At 45.3% G+C, this 25,172-nt stretch overlaps 1 protein-coding gene across 1 annotated transcript in view; it reads right to left on the reverse strand.

Moving 5' to 3' along the window:
• Nucleotides 1-25,172, reverse strand: part of CCDC150 (coiled-coil domain containing 150) — a 917,521-nt gene that overhangs the window by 276,689 nt on the left and 615,660 nt on the right. Inside the window, exon 18 of the mRNA XM_069618819.1 lies at nt 17,241-17,369. Within this exon, the coding sequence (XP_069474920.1) occupies nt 17,241-17,369 (129 nt within the window). The remainder of the gene's footprint in view (nt 1-17,240; nt 17,370-25,172) is intronic.

Raw genomic sequence — 25,172 nt, forward strand, 5'->3', positions numbered from 1 at the left:
AGATACTTCAGATGTGGCCTTAGGAGCAGGGCGTTCGGAGAGACATCCAGTTACGGGACAAGTACATCCAGTAGCCTTCTATTCCAAGACGTTTTGACAGAATGTCAAGGCGGATGCGTTGTCAAGATGTAACCCAGAGAGTTCCAACGAAGACCCATTTTCACCAGTGCTGTTGCTGCAAGATAGTAACTTTCTGGTTGCTAAGGCACAAAAGGTTGAAAGTTTGAATGAACAGGTTCGAAAAGGAATGAAGGGGCAAGAGAGGATCTGGCACAAGTGATCAAGGATGGTTTGCCATTTGTGGATGCTAGATTATTTTTGCCTACTGAGAAATTGCAGGAGGAGGCTCTTCGACAGAGTCATGATACTCTGTTAGCTGGACACCCATGTTTCAGGAAAATCTTGGAACTACTACGTAGGGAGTTTTGGTGGGAAGGAATGCATAAGGATAATTTGAATTATGTAAGAACGTGTGAAATGTGTGCGCAAGTGAAATCAGAGAATCAAAGGCCAGTGGGATTGTTGACTCCTTTACACATACCATCACGTCCATGGCATACTATCTCTCTAGATTACATTGTTGATTTACCTCTTGATTGGGGGTTGTACAACGATTCTGGTAGTGGTAGATGTTCTTTCTAAGGCCAGTAATTTTGTTCCTATTAAGGATGCAGCTACAGCCACTACTCTAGCACAAGTCTTTTTGCAAAATATGGTAAGATTTCATGGACTTCCTACTCAGGTGATTTCAGATCGAGGATCTCAATTTGTGTCCAAATTTTGGCAGCCAGTTTGAAAAGAGTTGACGATTGAGGTTAGTTTAACTACGAGTTTCCATCCAGAGGCTAATGGTCAGACTGAAAGGGTGAATCAGGAGTTGGAGAAATATCTGCGTTATCTTAAGTCAGATAAACGTTGGGTGGAGTTTATCTGGTTAGCAGAATTTTGCTATAACAACACGTCTAAAGATTCAACTACTATGTCCCATTTTATTTAAATCAGGGGTTTCATCCCAGATTGATATGATTTGATAGCGCCTATACACAATGTGTTTCAAAGCGCTTCAAGGCAAGGGAGGGAACAAGGGAAAATACGACATTCTTACAGGACATGAACAGTAAGGATGTGAAATTAACTATCGTACTCAGCCTGATGACATTTCAGATAGTGCAAGAGCTAAGACATAGATAAAGAAGGGAGGGGGAGAGTGAGAAGGAAATGGAAACAGACAGGGGACTAAAGTAATAGGCCTGACGACATTTCTGGTAGAGCCGGAGAAAAACAAAAGGTGAGGGACAGGGGTGCAGAAAGGGATGCGAGGAACAAAACAAGCAATTATCGTACTAGGCCTGACAACGTTTCAGATAGTGCTGGAGGGACGGGAGGGGAACAGTAAGGGGAAGGAGGAGCGACAGACAAGGTTGCTATCATACTAGGTCCAGGGACAATTCTCATAGAGTAAGTGCAGAGAGGATAGTAAGGGGAAGAGGGGAGGAGATAGGAAAAGGGGAAGGGGAGGAGGGATTCCTTAGAGAAGTGAGTTTGGAGGAAGTCTAAGTTCAGGTCCAGTTTGTGTGGAAGATTCTGGAGAGGAGTATGAAGTACAGGCCTTTCTGGATTCTAGGGTGGTTCAGGGAAAACTGCATTATTTGATAGACTGGAAAGGGTATGGCCCTGAAGAAAGATCATGGGTGGCTAAGAATGATCTACATTCACAAATATTGGTCAAGAGGTTTCATTTACACAGGCCAGAGAAACCAGGCCCTGGGAGAGGGCGTTACAGGGGTCGGGGGTTACTGTCAGGTTCTCAGGTAACAGGAGGTAATAGACTAGGTACTCTTGAGGGCATAGTAGTTGTGCTGTTTGGAGGGTTGGTTTGGTTGCAACTACAATTTTCCCTAACCATAATATCAGCCAGCTACTATTGTCCACGCCCAAGATGGAGAACTTTCTGCACAGCAGTGATTGGATTGAAGACCATTGTGATGCAGTTTGGAATCTCCGGAGCGATTCTAAACTGCCTTTCATTCAAGATCTGTTTAGGAGTGATCACAGTGCTCAAGAGCTCCAGAGAAAACTTAGTGTAACCAGAGAAAAGAAAACACACTTCCTAGAAGATATCCATCCAAAAGAGCCAGAGATTAAATTCAGATAAGTTACTGAAGAGAAATCAGAGTGTTGGTCAATGAAAAGGTTTGTAAAGTTACTACTGAATGGAAGCTGCATGCACAGAATTGTTAGAATTTAACTGAAAAAAAGTCTGAAGACGTTATAAGCATACAGTTAAAGTAGTTTATTCAAGTTAAAGTAATTTGAACTGTAAATAACATTTAACACTCAACTGGATATCTTATGCGCGCGCTGGCACCAGTAGACAATGTGTGATTGAGATGCAGCTTGCGCGTGTGAAACAAACATTGCAATGTTAATTTGTTTTGAGCCGAGCGCTTCGTGAATCCCCTCCCGTTCGAGGAAAGGACCCACCGGCGTGCCCTAGCGTGACTGAGGAAGCTAGAAAGGGGCGGTGAGCATAATTTCGGTTAGCTGTGTGGCGCAGTGTGAAGGGATCAGCTTAGGCGGCAGCCGGCAAATCCAGCGCACGGAAACAGAAGAAATTGACTTTATTTGCTTTCCGAAGCAACCTGTCAGTTTTAAGGTAATGCGCGCGCGGATTCCTAAAAGGCAGAACAGCGAAATACAGCAAGCCAGCGTTCTTCAAGTAGCACGCAAATAGTGCGATAGGAAACAACTGGAGAAAAGTGGTAAAGCAACGTTAGCAAAGTGAAACAAAGCAGTCAAGAGAAGTGTGGCAAAGCTGCGCATGTAAAATAATTTAGAACATTGAAAGTTAACTACCAGTCAGAGAGAGAGAGAAAGTATTCTGAACTTTACTGACCAAGGAATTTGTTTTAAATATTTTAGAAAAGGTTTATTAATAAGAGACTACATTTAGAACTCCATTTAGGAGCGCAGAAAAGCTTAAAAGAGAACAAGAGTGAATTAGAATATATATATATGTAAATTCCAGTGGGCAATCTACAGGAGCAAAGGAATAAAGTAGCCATTGTGAGTACATCAGCATAGGGCAGATTGCACAGCTTCCAGCAATGTGAGAACTCTTACATTTCTCTTAAGTGCCTCTAGGCAAAAGGCAGAGGCAGCCAGGTAATCAGTGGGTTTTGGGGAAGAGCATATTTATTTTCATGTGCAGGTGTAATTAATTGGATGCTTAACCAGTAATGTATTATTTGCAGGTTTTCCAGAGTTCAGTCGCAGCCAGGCTTCGAAGGAACCCAGAGGAATCCGGACCATTTGCTATTTTATCCATTTCCCCTTTCCCCCGGTATGGTCAACTCACTAGTTGTTCAACTGACTGTTGGGTGAACTAGTTTGGGGGATCTGGTGGGCTATATGTCTGCTCCTGCAGGATTTTGGCACTGGGATCTGATAGCCAGTAAGAATGGTACTTCACATACACCCAAGGAAGTTTCTATCCCTGTAGAAGGGGTCGATGGCAGTACTTTAATTTCAGGTCCCATAATTGAACAGACAGCTAACCTTTGATATAATTAAGGCCGCTCACTATCCGGTCATTCTAGGGTTACCCTGGTTAAGATTACATAACCTTTATATCAATTGGATGGCTGGTTCCTTGTTCCTGGGTTCTGAACACTGTATTAGGCACTGTCTTTCTGACAGCTCTGTAGGCTTTCATTCTTCCTTGATCTCTGCGACTGGTCCTACGGCAAACACACAGAATGATGACATTTGTGTCCTACTGAAACCATACAGAGAATTCCAGGATATTTTTACCTCACCGAAGTACTCAGACTTGCCGCCCCATAGCCGAGACAATTGTGCTATACAACTCTTTCAGGAACATCCAATACCCTTTGGAAGAATGTACATCCTTTCCGAAAAAAGAAAGGTCGGTGCTGAAGGAGTATTTGCACAACACCCTTCGGAACAGGTTGATTACCGAATCCACTTCACCAGCAGGAGCCTCGTTATTTTTTGACTCCAAGAAAGACACTGATGAATTGCACCCTTGCATTGACTAACGTGGACTTAACAAGATAACTGTGCTAGACCAGTATCCCATGCCATTAATACCGGATATCTTAGAAGCTGTTAAGGGTGCTTCTATTTACACAAAATTAGATCTTAGGGGGTTTACCATCTAATTCGAGTCAAGGCCGGAGATGAATGGAAAACGGCATTCTGTACCCCCTTTGGGCATTTTGAATACAGGGTCATGACCTTTGGTATAGCCAATGGCCCTGCCGTCTTTCAACGGCTCATGAACCACCTCTTTGCTGACTTGCTACTATATTCCGTCAATCTATCTAGACGTTTTTTCACATACCATGGCAGATCATAGATTTCATGTCCATACAGTCCTGTCCAGATTGCAGGAGCAACATCTGTTCTGCAAATTGGAGAAATGCGACTTTCATCAACCTGAAGTCACCTATGTTGGATATGTTTTATCTGCTAAGGGTACCTCTATGGATCCAAGGAAGGTGGCAGCAGTACTAGATTGGCCTCCATTCACCCTCTTACGCTCTGTTAAAGAAGGGAGTCTTTTTTTTGGACCGACGAGGCTCAGGTCGCCTTCATGACACTGAAATCCCTATTCTGAAGACTCCTAATCAGGCTGTGCTGCTGCAAGTCTCGGATCAGGGATAAGAATGCCCGGTGGCATACCTCTCCAAGACCTGGTCTCCTTCAGAACTGAACTATTTTGTTCTTGAAAAAGAACTGTTGGCTGTGAAACGTGCCTTTCAGGAGTGGAGACATCTCCTTTTGGGTGCCAAGCATCCTGTAGTGGTCAGGACAGACCACCAGAATCTGAAAACCCTTCAATATACCAAACCCAGAAAAGCCGGCAAGCTAGGTGGGCCCACTTCTTTTCTCCTTACAACTTGACATTCAAGTACATTCCAGGCAAGACCAACCTTCGGGCTGATGCCCTATCAAGGAAGGACATACGTTTCACTCCGCGTTTCCAACCGGAACCGCCTTTTTCCCAAAGTAGTCTTTATCCATGCAGTCTCTGATGTCCTCCTTACAGTGCATAGAGAAACAGCTGCTAATATTACCTCTTGTCAAGACGCTGCCGTCAACCACAACCTGCTGTATGAGGGTGGGTGTTTTTTCATGAAGAGAAGGTTTTTCTTCCTACTGCTGCCTTGCAACAAGAAGCTCTGCCCATGTGTCATGACTCAGTGGCAGTGGGTCATCAGGGTTTCGTTAAAACCCTGCATCTTATCCGTCAGCATTTCTGGTGGCCTACCATGATTCCGGACGGCAGAGACTACATCTCCGCATGTACCACCTGTTTGCAGACTAAGGTCCCCAGGAAATCTCCTCTAGGCCACTCAGTTAAAATGTTGATTCCCACCAAACCTTGGCAGATAATTTCTACAGATTGTGTAGTAGTCTTACCCCCCTATAAGGGTTCCACTGCCATCATGGTAACCATTTATTACTTCACTAAACACGCTCACTTAAATGCATTGCCCAAGGTTCCATCTGCCGATTTTCATTGACAACTATTTCACGGCACAGCTTGCCAGACACAATAGTTTCTGACCGTGGTTCTCAATATACTTCCTGTTATTGGCAGTAAATCTGTTCAATTTTGAACATCCAGAGAGGTTTGAGTTTGGGGTTCCACCCCCAGACCAACGGCCAGACTGAGCGCTTGAATCAAAATCGAGGGTTACTTATAGTGTTTCATTTCCGCCATCCAGGATAACTGGGTGGAGTTGTTGCCCTTGGCTGAGTTTGCTTATAATAACGCTAAACATGCAGCATTGAATTCCAGCCTCTTCTGGTGCACATATGGGTTTCACCCTTCTTGTTTTCCGACTGCTACTCCGTCCTCTACCAAGTTACTGGATGTTTATGCCCGGGTTTCGGATATCCAACAGGGCCATTTGTTTGCTGGCATTGCCTTGCAGGAGGGTCAGGACCGGGGCAAGTGGTCTGCTGATCGGCATTACATGCCGGCTCCTGTCATCTTGCCAGGTGATATGGGGCCTCATTACACAGTAGACGGTAACCATGGTGCTATTAGCGCCATGGCTACCCCCTTACCGCATTCCGGGTCCGTGTTCCCGGAATAGGGATTTATCGGGTCATTCCGACCTTGGAGGACCCGGTAAGTCCCCATTGCGGGAACCATTCCCCATTCCCATTTGAGCCCCCATAGGGCTCAATGGGAATGGGGATGGAGCTAATAACGGTACCGCAAATTGCGGTACCGTTATTAGCTCTGAAGTCCCTTAGCGGGTCCCGTCCTTAACGCCTGGTAAAACCAGGCGTTAAGGACGGGACCCGCTTAGGGACCTTGTAGTAGGGCGGTAAGGGATTACCGGTGCCAGTAATCCCTTACCGCCTACCGTGTAATGAGGCCCATGGTGTGGCTAGCATCTCGTTTTTTGGCCAGTCATCTGGTTCCTTCCAAGCTGTCACCCAGATTCTTTCGTCCTTTTAGGGGGCTGGCCTGCCACGGTTTGGCTGGCTTTCTGATCCAGCATCCTCCTCGTTGGTCTAGGATTCATCCGTTGTTTCACGTCTCTCAGTTGAACCCAGCAGTGCTGGACCGTTTTCACTGCCCCGTGGTGCATCGTCCCCCTCCTGTGGACACCGTCTCAGGGCTGGAATTTGAAGTGTCTGGCATTTGCGACTCCCGCTACCGTCGTGGTCACCTTCAGTACTTTGTGGACTGGAAGCGGTATTGCCCTGCTGACCGGACCTGGGAACCAGCTTCTTCGGTTCATGCTCCTAGACTGGTTTCCAATAAACCAGGTATGTCGCCCCTTGGAGGGGTGCATACTGTAACATCCCAGTTCTGTTTGGCATAGGTGTAGAGTAATCCGGCTTGTTTGCCTGCCTTCTTCCAAGATGGCGCCAGCTGTGCCGTATGCAGGTCTAGTTTCCTCTGCAGCCGACTTCCTGGTTTCTCCTTGTTCCAGCAAAAGAACAAGTCTTAAGCAGCTTTCTCCAGCTACCTGGCGCATTGCTACTCTTTTCTCTGGATGCTCCGTAAGTTTGCCCTTCTTGTATCCTTGACTTACCTGTTCTCCGCTGATCCTTACATCTACTGCTCTCCTCTCTCCTTTGTTCCAGAACGCAATCAGAGTCTTAGAGATCGCCTTCCTTATTGCACATGACGCTGAACTAACCAACCATTCGGTATGCTTCTATTTGAAGAAAGCCGACCGTAGCCTTTAATTCTGCTTCTTCTGTCCCTAACTTTTATGCTGTATCATTCTCTTAGCACGACACAGCCAGGTTTTGCCCCGGAACCCAAGTGCTGCATGAAGAATAGAACACTCAGGCAGAAAGACGCTTCTACAGCCTTCCCGCTTGACATCTACATTTTTCGGCTCTACAAGAGGCTGATCCAATTCTGAAGCCATGCAGTTCCTGATACCAGGGTTTTCTTCCCCTGAGACTTTCCCTGAGGCTGCTGTATCTCCTACATCATTCTTATACAGGGAAGGGGAGTGAAGAGGTTTTAGGGGATTCTTAACTACTCACCATTCTGCACCTGATCAGGTTAGTTGCCAGCAATATAATTCTGACATATCTGGCTAAAAGGGTATATCTGTGGATCCATACGCAGTGAGCTTAGCACATCCCCTATTAAGACTCCATACGTTAATTTAACTTTGGTGTTAGTGATACTTAAATATTATTGCTTTAAGGCGGTGTAAACATGGATACTCAGAGTCATACTCTATCCTATGATGTTGTGTACTGGTACAGCAGAGATGCAACAGAAGACTTGAGGTATGAGAAAAGTCAAAAATCTTTCTTTTTCCTTGCGGGGAATGCTGGAGTAACTCCTTCAGGGGCTTTGAGGTAGCCATTTAAAAGGCAAAAGGGAGAATCCATGGCAACACTGTCAGGATGGAGGAGTAGCTAAAATGAGTCCAAGGGTCTAATCTAAAAGAAAGCCAACCTCCTAGTCCAATGTCCAGTCCCCTACTCAATAGCTCAGGGTTGTCACACACAGGAATCATCCTTGAGATCAGTCTCAAGATAGTTAATGCATCCAAGCTAGTTTCCTTCTTGGCTGCGACGGTTACTCTGTAAGAGGAATCGCCCTACTAAGCTCTGCATTTTCTGATTTTTAGGGCAGAATTCCATTGTGGGGGCTCTACAGTCTCCTTTTATGGGACCCCTACTCTTTTTGCCCCCCCATTTCTTAATGGCGTTTTACAATTTGTTTTTGGTGGTCAGAGGGACTTCTGCTGAAGTTCCACTGCCACTAAATGTCTCCTTTTCATATGATCCTGGATCGCCCCTTAAGGCTCCCTGACCCATGGTAGCCTCTTAAGTAACCCCTTTGAGCTCAGGGGTTATTGTATCACTCTACATTGGTTTTAAGTGGTGACTGCTAATATATAGTTTTGACTTAACCATGGGGGCAAGCCGATTTACTGCATTAGTAGCCCATTATACCGCCAAGATAGACATTGGCTTAGCAATAGGTTCTTTTAAGTCCTATTCACAGCCAGATTATTTTATGGGCTTCCTTTGCTCAGTGAAATGGGTGCATCTACAACAAATCTCCATCAGAGTTTCTATGTACGTACAAAATGCACAACTCTGGTGGACACTGGCCGCAGGCATGGCTACCCGCACTCACCAGAATGCAACGACGACAGATTCGATCTCGCTGGTCACATAATTGTTCCGCCTACTCACAGCAGACTACGCCTCAACACCTCTGCCATCAGTATGCAGCGAAGAAATATAACAAATTTGGGCCAGCTGGACACATAACGAGTCTCTTGCACCAACGCTCTCTCCTGACCTCCCTCAGCACCCATTCAAATGCCTGAACTAGTGGGATGCTTTTTATCAGAGCCAGACCAGCCCTCTAAAGCCTTAAAATGGGAAAATGCACACACGCATTCTAAACCTACTCTGTGATTTTCCCACATTTTGGACTTCCGTCCCGAGGGCGTTCCCACCACTAGCACACTGAGACTATAATAAATGGTAAAAGGCGCTATATAAATGTCAACTACAATACAACCATGAATCAGTAGAGGTGCCCGCAAAGAGGGTGTTTTGTAGTGGATTTGGGTTGTTTGACCGTGGTTGAATTGTTTGCGGCGTAATTGAACGTAGTCAATTTCACTGCGAATGCGTTTTTACAGCAGCCAAACAAACCAAAACCATGTCCCTCCAATTCCCTAGTACATCCCCCAAAACCCCCTAGTTACCTTTTCTCCGTCCGCCGCCTCTCCTGTATCCTGCGGTGTCCATTTCATCCCTCTAACGCAGGTTGGATCCGACGCCGCCGGGTCCTTTTTTCTTCTCTTTTTTTCCCCATGCACGGCCTCCAATATTGAGGAAGCGGCGGACAACCCTGCACATCCGAAACCCCAAAATACTGAAAATGGGGAGCAGGGAATGCCCCTGCAAGCCCCGTTCTCCGTGTGTGGTATTTTGAAAAATCAATCAAATGGTACTGGGCGAAATCGGTCAAATGTCCATTCGATCGATTTTTTTTTTTGATCGAGTTGGCTTATTCCATTGCAGTAGTCTAGCCTAGACCCTATTAAGGCACGGGCGATGGTCAGGCAACTATCAGCTGAAAGGAAAGGTCTGCAGGCATTAATCAATTTTGTGGTGTGGGCAGTGGCCGATGTAATAGCATTGACCTGTTGCTGTAAAGACAGTGTGGAGTCGAGATAAACGTCTAAGGTTTTTTAAAAGAGCTTGAGACTGGTATTGTGATGCCGTCAGTGGTAAAGTACTTGTATTTAGGGTCAACTTTGTTGATCATAGTTTGTGAATCGGTCAAGAGTAATTCTGTTTTTTCATCGTTGAGACAGAACGAGTTAATGGCCATCCAAGCTTGGATAGTTAGTTAGATGGAATGCAGTATGTTAGAGTCCAGCGTGAAGTTGCCCGTGAGGGGCAAGAGTATCTGCATTTCATCTGCGTAGTTCGTGTAGGAAATGCCCAAGTTATCTAGTCTATCAAATAGGGGCTTGGTGAATATATTGTAGAGTGAGGGAGAGATACATGAACCTTGTGGGACACAACGTGAGGTGGGTACACGAGGGGCTGCCGCTATATCTGAAGACTCAGGAGCATCTGTTGGATAAAAAGGATGCAATCCAAGAGGAGGCGTGGGTTGAGAAGTAGGCTTCTGTGGTCAGATGTCGGCATAGTATTTGATGGTCCACGAGGTCAAAGGCTGCTGAAGGGTCGAGCAGGAGTAGCAGTGATGCCTTGCCAGCATCTTTGACTTTGTTCATTTGATTTTTTTGAGGTCTATGAGAGCGGTTCCAGTGTCATGGCCTGGTCTAAAGCCAGACACTCTAAGGTCCAGGAGGATGTTTTCCTTGAGAAATGCCTGAATTTGGATATGTGCTGCCCTGTCGAGTATTTTTAGCAAGAATGGGACAGTAGTGATAGGGCGATAGTTTGGGGGCATGTCAGGGTCAAGTCAGGTATTTTTTTTCAGCAAAGGGAGTACCCAGGCATCCTTTAGATTAGTTGGGACAGTGTTTGAGGTGAAGGAGGTGTTTATCAGTGATGTGATAAAGGGAGATAGTGTTTCTGCACAGTCTTTGATCACAGAAGCCGGGCAGATTTCTTCTTGATATCTTCACGGTTTTAGGCCGTTGATGATTTATAAGGTCTCTGTAACTTGCAAAGGTTTGAAGTTAAAGGCTGGGTGAGATAGCAGGGCAGGAGCTGCCTTCTCCATTAGGGGAATGGTCAAGGTTTCTTTTTTAATGCAATTCTGTTCTGGAGTAAAGTCAGTTTATCCAGCAGAGCATTTTGGACATTTATGCACCATGTGCTGTCTTTAGGGCAACTCAGGGAGGGGGGCATGGGTGTTTCTAATTCCTGTAGAATGGTTAATAGCTCGTGGGAGCTGGGGCTGGCCTTAGTGATTGTCGTTATAAGTAGATTTCTTGGCTAGGAGTGCCTTCTTGTAAGATTTTCCCAAGGCATTAAAGGTTGTTTTGTTAGTTGCAGAAGGGGAGTTTCTCCAGATAATTTCTGCTTCTCGTTTTTTTTTTTTTTTTTTAAGTGTAGGGCTTGAGGTCAGGGGTGAACCAGGAAATGCAGTCTTATATGGGTTTGGCTTTGTGCAAGGTGAGCGGGGCTATCTTGTTGATGACTGCGGCCATTGAGGTGTTAAATAAAGCACTAGGGTGGTTGGGTCATCCATCATTGGTGGAGGAGAGGTAATAAAGTTCAGAAGTGGTAGGATGCTGGAAACAGTTATGTTTTTGGAGTTCTGCATTAGCTTAGGAGGCATCTTGGCCACACCAGTGGATCGTGGGCTGGACATGGGAATAGTGAAGGTTATGGTTTTATGGTCTTTTCTGCTAGACAGTCAAGGGTCTGACCCTTAAAGTGTGTTGGGTTCAAGATATATTGGGTGAAGCCTGATGCAGTCAAGGAATTCATTAGCGAGAGGGCATGATGGGCATCGTTTTCATCATTTAGACCCAAGATTACATCCCCTAGGAGGAGGGTCTTGGATGAGGGTTTGGTATTCATGGCAATGATGTGCAGGATTGTGTCTTCAAAGGATAGTGGGGGTCCTGGGGCTCTGTAGATAAGGTGAATCATCAGTGAGCTGGTATGGGCGAGTGTCAGCTTAGTTGAAAGCAGTTCTCCTGAGGTTATGGGTGTTACATTGATTTTTCTGATGGCTACCGCATTTCTGGCTATGATAGCCACTCTGCCGCCTCTGGAGATATGCCTGTCCCGATTGTATAGTTAGGTGGTATGGTTAGTGAGAGGGCTGGGCCGAAGCCGGAAGAAGCTAGGTTTCAGTGATAGCTAGTAGATCCAGTTTAGACGCATTAAAGAGATCTTGAATCTCTACAGTGTGTGCTGGCAAGGATCTGGCATTGATCAGGGCTCCTTTTAAGGTGCTTGCTGTTAAAGTTGTTAGTGTGGTGATGGATTTCGGGGAGGATGGAGTTACTGGTTGTGTGGAGCAAGTCGTTTGCATATTGCATGGGGAGGGTGGGCTGCTAGTTGCGGTTTCAATATTGTGAGATGGGGTGGAGTAATGTGCTTCAGAGGCTGTTTGGAACTGGTGTGAGCAGGGATTTATAGATATAGGGCCTCATTATGAGAATTGCGGAATGGGTTAACAGGCGCCGCTAATGGTGGTGGTCCCGTTAACACCATTCCGCAATATTACGAGGTCCCCTTGCGCGACCCGCTAAGGACGCCTGGTAAAACCAGGCGTCCTTAGCGGGTCCCGTAAGGGGACGAGGGAGCTAACAAAGGGCTGGTCATAATCGTCCCGTTATTAGCTCCCGCTCCCATTCCTATTGAGCCCTATGGGGGCTCAAATGGGAATGGGGAAGGTCCGGGCCCGGGTTCCCTGAGGGAGGAATTACCGGGCCCTCCGAACGCAGAATGGCCCGGTAATTCCCCATTCAGGGAACCCGGATTAGGACACGGTTTTGGAGGCAGCCATGCCCTTTTTAAGGGCATGGCTACCGCCAAACCCGTAATGAGGCCCATAGTCCGGTAAACGTTGGCGGGAGGGCATTACCATTATTTTCCATAAAGGAGAGGAGGGTATGAGGGACGTTTTGGGATGCTGCCAAGTGGTGCTCCTTGGCTGTGGGGGTAACAGTGATATGTGTGCATGACCTGAGGCGTTTGTTCCTGCTCACCAATGGTGGTGCTGTGGATATGGGAGCAGGTGCCATGTGAGTTGGAGGGCTGGGGGACCTTAGTCGGATGTGCATAGATCGCGTGAAGCCGGGCGCACAACTGGAGGGCTTAGTGGAGGCAACTATATGCACAGTGCTGCACGGGCGTGTAGGAGGTATCATACGCGTGGGATTAAGGGTGCAAGTAGGAACGGGATGATAGAGCATATTGGGAGCTTCACTGACATTGACAGTGATATATTATTAGTGGTGGCTTCGATTAGCACATGCCTTGGGTGGTGACTATGGTCTTCCGTGGCCTGACAAGGCCAGACAGTATATCTCGGCCTTAGGTTGGGGCCTTTGGAGGTGGCCGGCTTCCCCTTCCATTTGGCCAGTTGTGTTGTGCAGCGACCAATCCGAGTGCAGCAGGTTCATGTCGGCGGCCTGCCAGCTCTCAGCTGTGAGTGCGGGCGAAATGACAGTGGCCATTTTAGACTGGAGCTGCTGCTCCGTTGCTTGTAGGGGCGTCTAGGCAAGACTTACCTTGTTGTGCTAGGCATGCAGCAAATGCTCTGTTCTGCAAGTCGGAAGCCCATTTATGCTGGTCAATACACTTCGCCACATGCGCCAGTGCCATGCCCATTGCTTAATAAATTACAGACTTGCGTAGTGTTACCTTTTGACTTTTGGGTAAACCACACAACTGCAGCATGGTCCCTCACAGTTGTTTGTATAATTGGTGGAACACTAGACTTCCTCCCTGAATCAAGGAACCGTTTAAGTGTAACCGATTTAGTGGTTTACTAGCAATCACTCAATGGGCGAGTCCCGGCAATCATTTGTTTCTTTGTATCAAAGTGCAAGCTGACGCATGTTGCCATACCAACAACAGGCTGCTATCGCGAGACGCAACAATGGAGATACGTCTGGGAGCTTAGATATACAGGCGCTGTGCTACAGAATATCATTCCTCACAGTCTTCACACGCAGGCAGACACCCCAATACTACAGCTACGGAAAGATCACAAGAATTTCAGTTTCCATTGCCACTTTCGAGACTTGCCTAATGAAACTAGCACCACCCGTTACTGTACGCACTTTGAGAATGCTCGGCGAGCACTCTACTATGGCGTTTGGTCACCTACGGCAGTGAGTCGCATATTTCTTTGCATTTTTAAAGCGCTCACACCGCCCCGGGGCATCGAGGCACTCTTACAGAAGTATGTCTTAGTTGCGTATTTATAACGCACTTAATACCTAGAGGTTTTGAAGCACGGACCCGGGGATCAAACTGTGTTGCTTCGTGTCGACTTGCTTCCAAGGCGAGCACGTTGCCGTTTAGCCACCCTCCTGGTACATAGTTGAGATTAGGGTAACACGGCTTCTCCACTCAAGATTGGTAGACATCGAAGATAACCTTTTGAAGTATTAGTGGAAACTTTACTCAATTGTCCTCTCGCTTCTCATTTTACAGACTATCCGTCCATGAGTAGGAAGCTGGTTTAGCCTCACACTTGGCTACATATCGACGGAGTATGTCTGTATACCACACAAGCTGCCTTCCTTTTACTGGTTCAACGAATAGCACTAGAAACATAAGCAAGCCTAATAACTATACTCACAATTGTACCGATGATTCTCGACTTTTCTACTCTTCACCCCACAGCCAGAAAGTGACATTTACATTCCCTTTTCTGATTTTCTTGCAGCTTTCAGAATTACTCCACACTAGAAAATAGTGTGCTGCAGTACGGCTGTGCTAATTTTACATTCAAACATGACAGAATTATGCTATTGCAAATTCAAGTATGTAGCCGATTATATCATTGGATGAATTTTGATAAAGAACATTATTTGCCTAAATGGTGGATTACATTAAGATCTATGAATTATAACATTTTGGATAATGGGTTGAGGACACACCCATGTTTTGCCTGAAGGGGTCTACCTACTGATTAGGCACTTGACTCACCGGAAATTTTGAGGGACATTACCGGTGGTAAGCACACCTTTTTTTTAACACTTGAGTTAAAAAGTTAGTGCGTTATACAATTGAGAAAACAGCTCTAATTAAGGCTGTTCGAACACTCTTATAGGGAACAGCAGATCCCTCATAGAAAAGGTCTCTTATTGAAACAAGATAAAACCGACATACAGAACTGCTCTGATCATTTGTGTGTATTCAGTAGATTTTGTGAAGCTAAAACCACATTTCTTTCATGCTAAACCCCTGAAGAAGTTCTGAAAGCTATACGATGATATTATACATAATGAAACATGTTGGGTCTAGTACAACTATATTTAGAATAGCATTGTATCTATCCAGATAGGAGCTTGCAGTCTGCCATATTAGAGCAACAACAGGATTAAACTGTTGCTACTTGGTGGCACTAATTTATCATGTGTCATATCCAGCCATCAGTAGACTCGTTAACATTCAACAATTGTATTAGATTTGTTTTTATGACTTGATCTAGTATTGTTTATCATTTTTGTCGTGATACTGATGTTATGTTAGTTACATCAATCTTCACTGAGTTGGAGATTGATGTAACTAACATCAACAACAGTCGTATGTCTTAAGTACAGCTATTACTGGAGTTGAACTACTTAGATGAACCTATAGAAAGTTAAATTATATAACTTCTTGTTTTCCCTAATCTGCAGAGTGTTAAGTAGGTTGGGTCTTTATTATTTTGTGCTTATACTTGACTAGGGATGATCCACCCTACTCTAGATCCTTAGTGCCTCCCATGTTGTTGTTTGTGACTTATCTGCTTGGGCCAGGTCTTTCATCCTGTAACCATTTTCTGAGCAGTTTACCACAGCTTACTGCCATTTACCACTAGGGTCTTCTGGTTTGGTTTTGGAAGTTGCTGCCGCCACCTGGAAGGGTGTTGGGACACAACACTTCGCCAGATCTGCTTCTCTGAACCGTGTTGATCGCTACCACCATTGTCCTACCAGAGGGGCCATTTCTTCTGGTGTGCCATCCATGTTTGTCTGCCAAGCTGTCGGGATCTGCCATGCGCAGGTTACCCCATGCACCTGAAGCCATCTATGTCACCGTTTCAAATTATGGATGGTGGGTCCCACTCTCGTGAAAGAAAACTGTCCTTTTGGGCATTGGAATCGTTGTTGGCTCAGTGTTCAAGTTCCTGCGTGACCGGATCCTTCATCTCACCCAGCAAAAGAAGAGTTTTAATTCCCAGGTTGTTCAACCTTCTTGGAACCGAGTACTTATCTCTGGGCCCTGACTTGCAACTTTATTCAAGATAATCATTCTCAAAGGTCCCTGTGGTCTGTGGTCCTTGTGTTCTGCACGTCTCCTTTAACATCATTTCACCTTGGTTAACACTGGAGGAAGAATCTTTCTCTGGTTCCCTTCTCCTGGAGCTGCTGGATCTTGAACCCTCCACTGGATCTCTTCTTCTGGATCTCCACTGGTGTCCCGTGGGGTTGGCTGCTTTCCATAGAGTACCTGTGGGAAGGAACTTGCACTTACCTGGCTTTTTATCATGACTACAGGTCAGCCTACAGACTTGGTCCGGTTTTGCATGAGACACTTCAACTTGGGAACTCGTACAAGTGACACTGAAAAGTACTTACCTGGACTGTGGCGTTTCTCTAGGGAACTGCTGGGGTCCCTGGATCCCTCGACCAAGCTCTGGCTTTTTAGAGACTTTTGAAGAGTTACTAGGTATTTTAAAAATCGGTCTATTACAATCTGGTCTAAGTCAATATGGTAACTCATGCTGTAAAGTTTCAGAGTTTCTGTTAGTATTCCATGGCGCGGTCATCCCCCAAGTTAAGTGCAGTCCTGCTGATCGATTGCTACTCCACGTAAAGTCCATGGAGATCTACGGCAGCCTCAGCAGTCATGCGGTGGTACATGCCGGTGAGAGGTGCACAGCACCGGAGGAAGCCAATTAGGATCTCTGGTTCATGCGTCACTGGCTCTCGCTCCCGGCGTTGGATCTGCGGTTTACATAGTTTTAAGCAGCTAGCATTGGGCCGCTGTTGATGGGTTGCCTTATGGCAGGTGGTCCCTTGGTATTTTTACAGCTTCTCTTATAGGTCTAGAAAAGAGAACTTGCCCAGTACCTTTGTCACGTTTGGGGTGATGCAAGTTGGGATGGGAACGGAAAATCGGGCCCTCTCACCTGCCGTTGTCCTCCTCTGGGGTAGGACTGGCTCGGACGTCCACCCTGCAGGCCTCCCTCCCCAGACTGAGAGGGGTTGCTAATTCCTCTTGACAGGGTCAGGTTACAGACTGTCACAAAATGTGCTGGAAAAGAGCAGTGTTCAGTGTCTGGTCAAGTTTAGTATTGAAGTACGAAGTGTAGTTCATTTGGTATTCTGTGAAAGCAGCTTCAAAAATCATCTTTCAATAACACAGTGCCATAAATTACTGAATAAAGGGTAGGTATATTTAGGGAATATAGCCAGTAAGAAAACCAAGTGGGTTAGAGGAGGCGATAAGTCCCCCACATGAAGGACAAAAGAGGGGTAAATGACTTTCAAAGAACAACCGCAAGATGCTTTGACATGAAAACATTTACTTACTTTTTGCTGTTCCCTCTCCTCCAAGGCTTCCATCTGGCCTTTCATTTTCTGGCTCTCCCTCAGTGACTCGTCTCGGGACTGGATTGCCAGTGCAAAATCTTGCTCTTGCCGTTCCACGACTGACTGCGCCTAGGTGAAGACGGAAAGAATTCAGTGAAAGCATGAAATATGGTTGTGGTTTCCTAGAAGAAAAGGGCTTCCAAACTGTTTGATGGGCATATTTGTCTTCTAATTTATCACAAATCAACTTGAAGCAGCAGGAAGTGTGGTTACTTACCGCCGGACTCTTGTACTAGTCCGTGGTCTATATGCCAAAAGACTCAATGAAGGTCTGGGCTACAAGTGAGGAAAACGAAACATCTTGTGAAATGCAAACAATTGGAATGGAAGTCCAATACGTATAAAGGTGGATCTTTCCACCCACGTGTCCACCTGTTTCCACACAAAAGAATAGGCCTTTCCTTTCCATTTGCACCTAGAGCAGGGGTATCCAGATCCAATCGTCAAGAGCCAAATACATTCAACGGTTTCACGAGGCCAAGGGAATATAGAGATACTGACCCAAAAATAAGATTCAAGTGTTTTTATTAAATAAAAGTAATACCTAAGACTGGTGCAATGTAATTATTTCAGAAAGACTGTAACCTAGGAGTCCTTGAGGTATGTAGTGTTTGGGGTAAACAGGTGGTTATAAATGCCTATGAAAAGGCATAACACAAGGTTCCAGGCAGGCAGTTCTCCTGCTCAGTTCATTCTAGTTTTCAGCCCCCTGCCCCCTTTTCTGGGGAGCACAAGGCTTCCCCCTCCTCTCGGTTTAGGGATTCTTCCCCTTTCTATAGTGTCCAAATGGTCTCTCCCTTTTTGGACACAGAGGGTTCTCCACCTCATCTCTTCTGGGAATTAAGTTATACACCCTGCTCCCCTCTGGTGCTATCCCCCTCTGATGCGGTCCAAGGGGCTCTTACCTTCTCTGGTTCTAACCCCCTCTTTTGGGAGCAAGAGACTCCACCCTCCGTGATGCTCACCACCTCTTAAGGTGAACTAAGGGCTTCACCATTCTCTGCTGCTCACTACTCTTTTCGGAGTATCAAGGGGCTTCCCTTCTCTGGTGCTCTCAAACTTCCCCAGTGTGGCGAACCAGAAGGACTCAAGACTATTGTGTGCCATATTCAAGGGATTTTGCTTAAATAAAAAGAAAAAGGCCTATCTAGCCCTACCGCTATGAATGAAGTTCCCTACCTAACAAAACTAAGAGTGCTTGTCAATGTCCGAAAATAAATAGTCCTGAGTCCAAATCATAGAAGCTAACTGGCCCTTCCACTTAGAAGAAAAACAACAAAAAGAAAGAGGCCGGAGCAACGCCCTCTGTCTTTGGCCCAAGCACTTATATCTCTTTATGTTATTGTGATTTATACCATGCATCGCTTCCATTTACACGGTCTCCAGGATGTTGAGTTGGTAGCTTCAGCTCAGAAAAACTGGTCAGTGCGTGCTGGTTTGTTTTTAGTTGGTCGACATAGTGTGGCGTTTGGTGTAAGTTTGTGTATGGGTGGTTTATGAGCGTTTTGTTTAGTTTCCTGTTTGGTGTTGTGGAGTGTCAGAGTGTAGTTTCTGGTGTATTTTGTTTTTTTCTGGCAGAGTTTTTGTGCCTGGCTTCTTCAGTGATGGAGGATGGTTATGCAGTGTATTAGAGAGTTTTTAGTAGGGTTACTCGGCAGTTGTCTGAGTCTTTCTGCAGGTTAGGTTGATCAGTCGGTTTCATATTATTCTATGGTGTTTTGTGGTTGGATGCATTATTTCTTTGGGTGGTCCTGATTCGGGCTTTCAACTGTGTTGCATTGGCAGTTTTCCTTCACTGGTGTTTCCTCTTTAGCCTGGTGAGAGCCATGTTTTAAAATAAATTCTGAATTCTAGGTTATCGTCTTGTTTGTATTTCCATAGGGAGCAAGTTCCCAAGTCTCACGGCTATGCAGGAGAATGCTGATCCCCGAATTTGTGCTTTCCATATTGTTTCGGTTCAAGGCAAATATCGTTGCTGGACCTTAATGTTTGTGTTGGTTTGTAGATGGAGATATTTCACTGTATGAATTCCCCTCATTGGCCATGCATTGCTATGCGTACTATGCAGATTTGAAGAAAATATGTTGTTTGACTGGTAGCCAATGCCGTGTTCTCAGTGCTGGTGTGATGTGTTCTCTCTTAGTCAGTCTTGCTGCTGCATTCTGTATTCCTTCTAGTTTTGTATATGGTATTTTGGCATTCCGAGATAGATGTGGTTGGCGTAGTCTATTCTTGACATGAAATGCCAGTGAGTGTTCTGTGTGGGAAGGTGAAGAAGGGGATTATCCTCTTGATTGTAAGTGGAGGCAGCATGTAACTGCTGCGTGGATTTGTGGTTGTAGTGTTAGTTTGTTGTGCATTAATATTACGAGATTTTTGACCACTTTGGATGGTTCAAGTGGGTTTGCCAGTACATTAGACCATGGAATGTGGTGATGGTTCGATGGGTCGTTGGGCGCAATCATGATTTCTGCTTTATCCAGATTGAGTTTAAGGCTGTTGGTGCTCATCTATTGGTTTATTTCTGTGAGGCAGTTGGTAAGGGTTGGATTTTGTTCTTCGCTGGCATTGATTTTGTAGAAGATTTGAGCGTCATCTCCATAGTTGTAGCAGGTGAGGCTGTGTTTTTTGATGAGGTTAAACAGGAGGTCATGTAGACATTGGAAAAGGAGTGGTAAGAGTGATGAGCCTTGTGGGACTTCCACATGTTTTTCGAGGTGCTGACTCGAATGGTGCTATCCAAATTGTTTTGGTTCTTTTGGTCATGAAGAATTTTAGCCAGAGCGGTGCTGTGCTGATGATCCTAATAACCGAGTGTTTGAGGAGTCTTTTGTGGTGGACTGTATTGAAGGCTGCTGATAGATCGAGTAGTACTAGTACTGATTTGACGGAGTCTGCGTTGGTTTTTAGATAGGCTCATATCGATAGTACTGCTGTTTCCATTCCTCTAATGGGTCGGAAACATACTTGTGCCTGATCTAGTATCCGATTGTTTTGTACATGTTCCAGGATTTGTTCAAAGACCTAGCTTTCTTGAAACTTTGCCAGTTATGGGATGTTTGAGATTGGTTGGTAGTTAGTTAGGTCTTCCATGTTTCCTGATGGATCTTTAAGTAGTGGCTTGATGTATGCTGATCTGAAGGCTTGTGGCACAGTTCCTGTTGCTAGTGAATGGTTGAAGAGGTTGAGGAAATATTCTGCAGGTATTGTCTGGGTGAGGTTAGTCTTGTATACGTATGGTGGGTAGGGGTCTGCTGGAGAGCAGCCGGCTCTGTTGCTTTTGCTCACCAGGATGTTGTAGATGGTTCCGGTATTGGCTGGTTACGTGGGTTGTTGGGGATTTTCAGCATGATCTTAATAATTTGCTGGTTGTTTGTGATTTTGTTTTTGAAGTAGTCTACAAGGTCATCATATAGTTTCTGGGATGGGGTTGATGTGTTGTTGCATGGGTTTTATTTTTAGCTTGTTTATGATGTTGAACAACTCCTTCTGGGTGTTGCGTGAGTTTGCGATTCATTTGTTGTAGAATGGCTTGTTTGCTTTGGGTATTTTAGCTTTGTGTAATCGTATCCGGCTTTGGTATGCTTTTTTTCAGTTGTAGTTTTTCCTCCATTCTTGTTTCAGTTTCCAGTTCGTTTTTTTTCAGTGCTCTGAGGTGGGTTGTGAGCCATCTTGCCATTGTTTTCATTAGAGAGGGGTGAATATTTTTTCTGATGCAATGTCATCCAGCGTTTTCGTGATCCATTTGTGGATTGTGTCTGTTCTTTCTTCGCTGCTGGCCGAGTCAAGAATGGTGATTGACTATTTTGTGGCTTTCAGTCTTGCGTTTAGGTCTACACTGTTAATGGATTTCCAGTTTTTCTGAATTGGAGGATTTTTTGGGAGGTTAGCAAGTATCCGTGCTGGTGGGTGGATCACAAAGGGTATAATGAGGTTGTCGCTCTAGAGGATTTGCATTGGAGGTGCAGTTGAGACAAGGTTTTTGTTGCAGAAGATTACATCTAGGGTGTGGCCTGCTGTGTGTCGCTCCTTTCACCAGTTGGGGTAGATGTACTGTTGCTAGATGTTATTGGGTTGAGTCAATTTCTTCTTTGAACCAGATGTTAAATGTTTACCAGTATGATCAGGTATCATGTTTAATGGCGATGTTGTTAATGGCGCCCACAAATGGGTCTGTGAAAGTAGGGATGTATGTCGGTGGCCTGTACACAAGTAGGAACGATAGGTTGGTTTGGTGATCGAAGTGCAGGTTGAGTGATTCGGAGTTTGGGATGTTTAGTGGTGGTGCTGTTATTTTTGCTGGTCCATGTATGCGACAACAAGACCTCCTCTTTTTCCCTCGGTTGGCTTGTTGAAGTTTGAAGTTGTTTGGTAGGGAATTGTGTGGTGTTACTTGGGAGCTTTGAGTTAGCCAGGTTTCAGTGAGGAATAGCATGTCTGTCCCTTGTGGTGGGTCAGAAGGAATCAGACACTTTGAGGACATTTTGTACTTTCTTTATTAAACCAATTGGTCCCCTTGAGGCATTGCATATGGTTGCTTTTTCCTGTGTGAACTGGTGCAAGGTCAAGGTACTGGGATTTCTATTATTATTGAGAAGCCACGCCACCTAACTCCCACCCACCTCGATAAAAGTGGAGGGCTGTGCGCCACCGTGTGCGTGCCATCCGGAGTGACCCGAGAGTGCCTCTTCGCCTGGAGGGACTGCTGCAAGCTTGGATAACCAAGAGACTATTTGCCTCGTGATCTAAGTACGTACGTGTGTTTGCAAAATAGTGTACAAGATCCGAAGCTACCTCTTGCAACGTATTGGCAAACCGAACATCAACTTGCGAACAAGAAGGATATCCGCTTTGTGGGCCTCCAGCAGGTGCGTGCAAATATCAGAGGAGGGGATCGCCAATTACACCTATGGCAACTGGAGGCACGCATGATTTGCAAATTGAGATGTACCACTTTGGGTTTGAACAGTGAAAACGAACTTAATGTATTTTCATCAAGCACTAAAAGTGGTATTTAGTAAATGAAGTACTATACACAATCGGATGAGCTTAGCAACCTGAGGTTAAATACACACATTTAAATATTTTCGCATGGATGTGCCTATTGCAGTGTATGCACACAGGTGTGTATTAATATTAATCACGCCCACTGACTTCATTATCATCAAAGCCCTGAAATTTAAACTTCAAACAACTAGACTATGATGATCTTTCGACCTGTTTGGGGTATGACACACTGACACTTTGTGTATGTAGTGGTGTTTAAATTGTTCTAATAATATTTCACACGATTTCAGTGTTTCACTGGAGCATGAACAAGGATTGAGTTAACATTTCAGTGGTGTTAGGACTCTATGAATTCTGATATAATTTGGTTTGATAATAATACTTTGCAACTGTTTTCTCTTTTTGTCTCCTTTTCTACCTTCCCCATCTTTCCATTGGATGTGTATAATGGATATGTGCATGTGTTTATGTTTTTTCTTTCTTTTTATTTTCTTTTTGAATTTTTATGTCATCATTTTTTCTCTTGTGTCGATATGGGATTTGTGTGTACCCATGAATAATTAGTTTGGCTTGAAATGTTTGCCAATGGTATTTTCCAATTGTATTTTCAACAATTTATTTTCACTCAAATGTAAAACAAGAAGTTGTAATTTTTGGCCTTGAAAAAGACCAAATTTGTCGAAACACGTGTCGGCAGGCAAATATATTATTACCCATGGAATAAAACATGAATGTTACCAGCTTCTACTGGATTCATCATAACCGTATATGCGACAGCATATGTTACTGGAACACTACTTTATTTTCATGTTTATATCTTAGGTTGGGGTAACCTAGGTGCCATAGTAACCACAGCAGTCACTGTCATTTGATAATTTTTACCATACTAAATCCCTAGCCTCTACGTGCCTTCCATCTGGTACCCCACTCTCTTATTCATTCATATAGTGCCTTGTGCCATTGAGGCACTTATAGTATAACCTAACGGCTTCTTAGCAGAGTGGGAGCAATTTGCCAATGCTTATGCACTGTGTGCCTAAAATGCGGATGTATGATGACATACTATCCGTGCCCCTCATCTTTACTCCAGTCAAGAACACTATAAGGCTGGCCCTCACCCTCCCCCTACCTCCCTCCCCGCTGGTTCCGTCTGATTCAACTCTACTGGCGCGGAGCAACAGCGACCTGTCTCTGTTGCTCATTGAGTCAGGTACGTCGTTGGTGGGCCTTACGGTGGAGGAGCGTGCTGCTCCAGGGGCGTGGAGCCGGGAAGGGGAGGTGCACTGTGTTCGGGAGGTCTCACTTCTAGACACCCCCCCGGTCTTTTTTGCCAGGGGAGATTTCACTCCTCGCCTTGTCGCAGTATCTGCATGTGTAGGGCAGGGCGGGGAGTGGAATGAATCCCTCTCGTCAGCGCAGCGGAGGAAGGGCGGTAAGGAACTTGAGGACTTCCATTTCCCCACCCTCAAAGTACTCTAGGCCCACACAAACCCCCTGCGGGATGTAATTACAGCCCTGAAGAATGCACCCAGTAAAGAGCCTAATATCCAAAAAACGTATTATGCATGTAAGACAACGAACACTGACACTCTGTTGCAGACAGTAGGAAAGCGGGGAGGTAAGCTGAATGACATGCCGAAGCCCGCAGTAATTCTGGAAACTGTGACTGCAGCAACGTAGAGTTGAGAGACAAATCAGACACCACCTGGCATGTCCAGATTGGGGTTGAGGATTCCATCCTCACCATTACATTGGAAAAAAAAAGCCCAAACATAAAAAAAATCACATCAGGGAAAGGAACGAATAAGCCCTCCCAAAATACATGGAGAAATTTGATAAAGTAGGACACAATCAATTGTGACACAAGTCCGGGACTCGATGACTCTATGATGAGGAAGTTCACTGTAATCGAGGACGTGGGGTCGTATCCAAAAACACCATAACAGAAGAGATGTAACAGAAAAGTAAAAAGGAAAAGGGAACTAAGCTAAAGCAGGCCCCTTTGGGGCTCGAACAAAGCAAGCCAAAGAGCAGAGGGTGGTTACCAGCCATTTACTAAGACAGTAGAGAAGGGGATGGGCCGGAACGCTTCTCATCCTTCACTTCTAGATTAACTAGTAGAAATACTTGAGGAAGGGGAAGCTGTTACTAAGATAAGACAATTCATGAAAGTAATAAAGTGAGGGACTGGAGACCTGTAGCAGGAGGCATTTCGTCTCACTTGAATTTAGAGGCCCCCGAACTCCCCAAAGCCATGACTAACAAAATGCAGGAAACGGATCAGGCATCAAGTATTGAAGATCACACCCATAAGCAGTTGGGGCGGCGGAAGTCACCAGTGGCTGCGACTTTTGAGGATAAGGCACCACAAACCTTTTTTTTTAACGTAACTTTATTTGCATTTTTAAACATAACACTTTAACCATGGATGTGTCCCCCCCCACGCCCCTTCTGGTCGTCTTCCTGAAGTCCTCTGTTCCTCAGTGTCGAGGGCGATGCTGTGCATACTCCTCCTGCTCGGTCCTCGGGGAAGCTCCCGTCCTTTTAGCTCCGTCTGAGGCTATCCTACTAGGCAGAGGAGGCGCATTTTCCTTGGGCACCAGGCTCCCCTTGATCCTGCTTGTCCAGGAACCTCGACCAGTCTGTGCAAAAACTTCTGTGTTCCCCCTGGAGGGAGTACGTGAGCCACTCTAGGGCTGCAAAGTTCAACATTTTCGCTAACCATTCATGTTCCTACGGGGGATCCTTGGAATTCCATTTTTGTGCCAGCGCTAGTGCCCCTGCCATCATCAAGATGACATATACATTGCGATCAGGTGTCGAGGGAATGTCCTCCAAGGCCCCATCAAGGCCCAACAGTGCCAT

Source organism: Ambystoma mexicanum, chromosome 10, assembly GCF_040938575.1.
Source record: "Ambystoma mexicanum isolate Mex_15411 chromosome 10, UKY_AmexF1_1, whole genome shotgun sequence".
NCBI classification, from domain to species: domain Eukaryota; kingdom Metazoa; phylum Chordata; class Amphibia; order Caudata; family Ambystomatidae; genus Ambystoma; species Ambystoma mexicanum.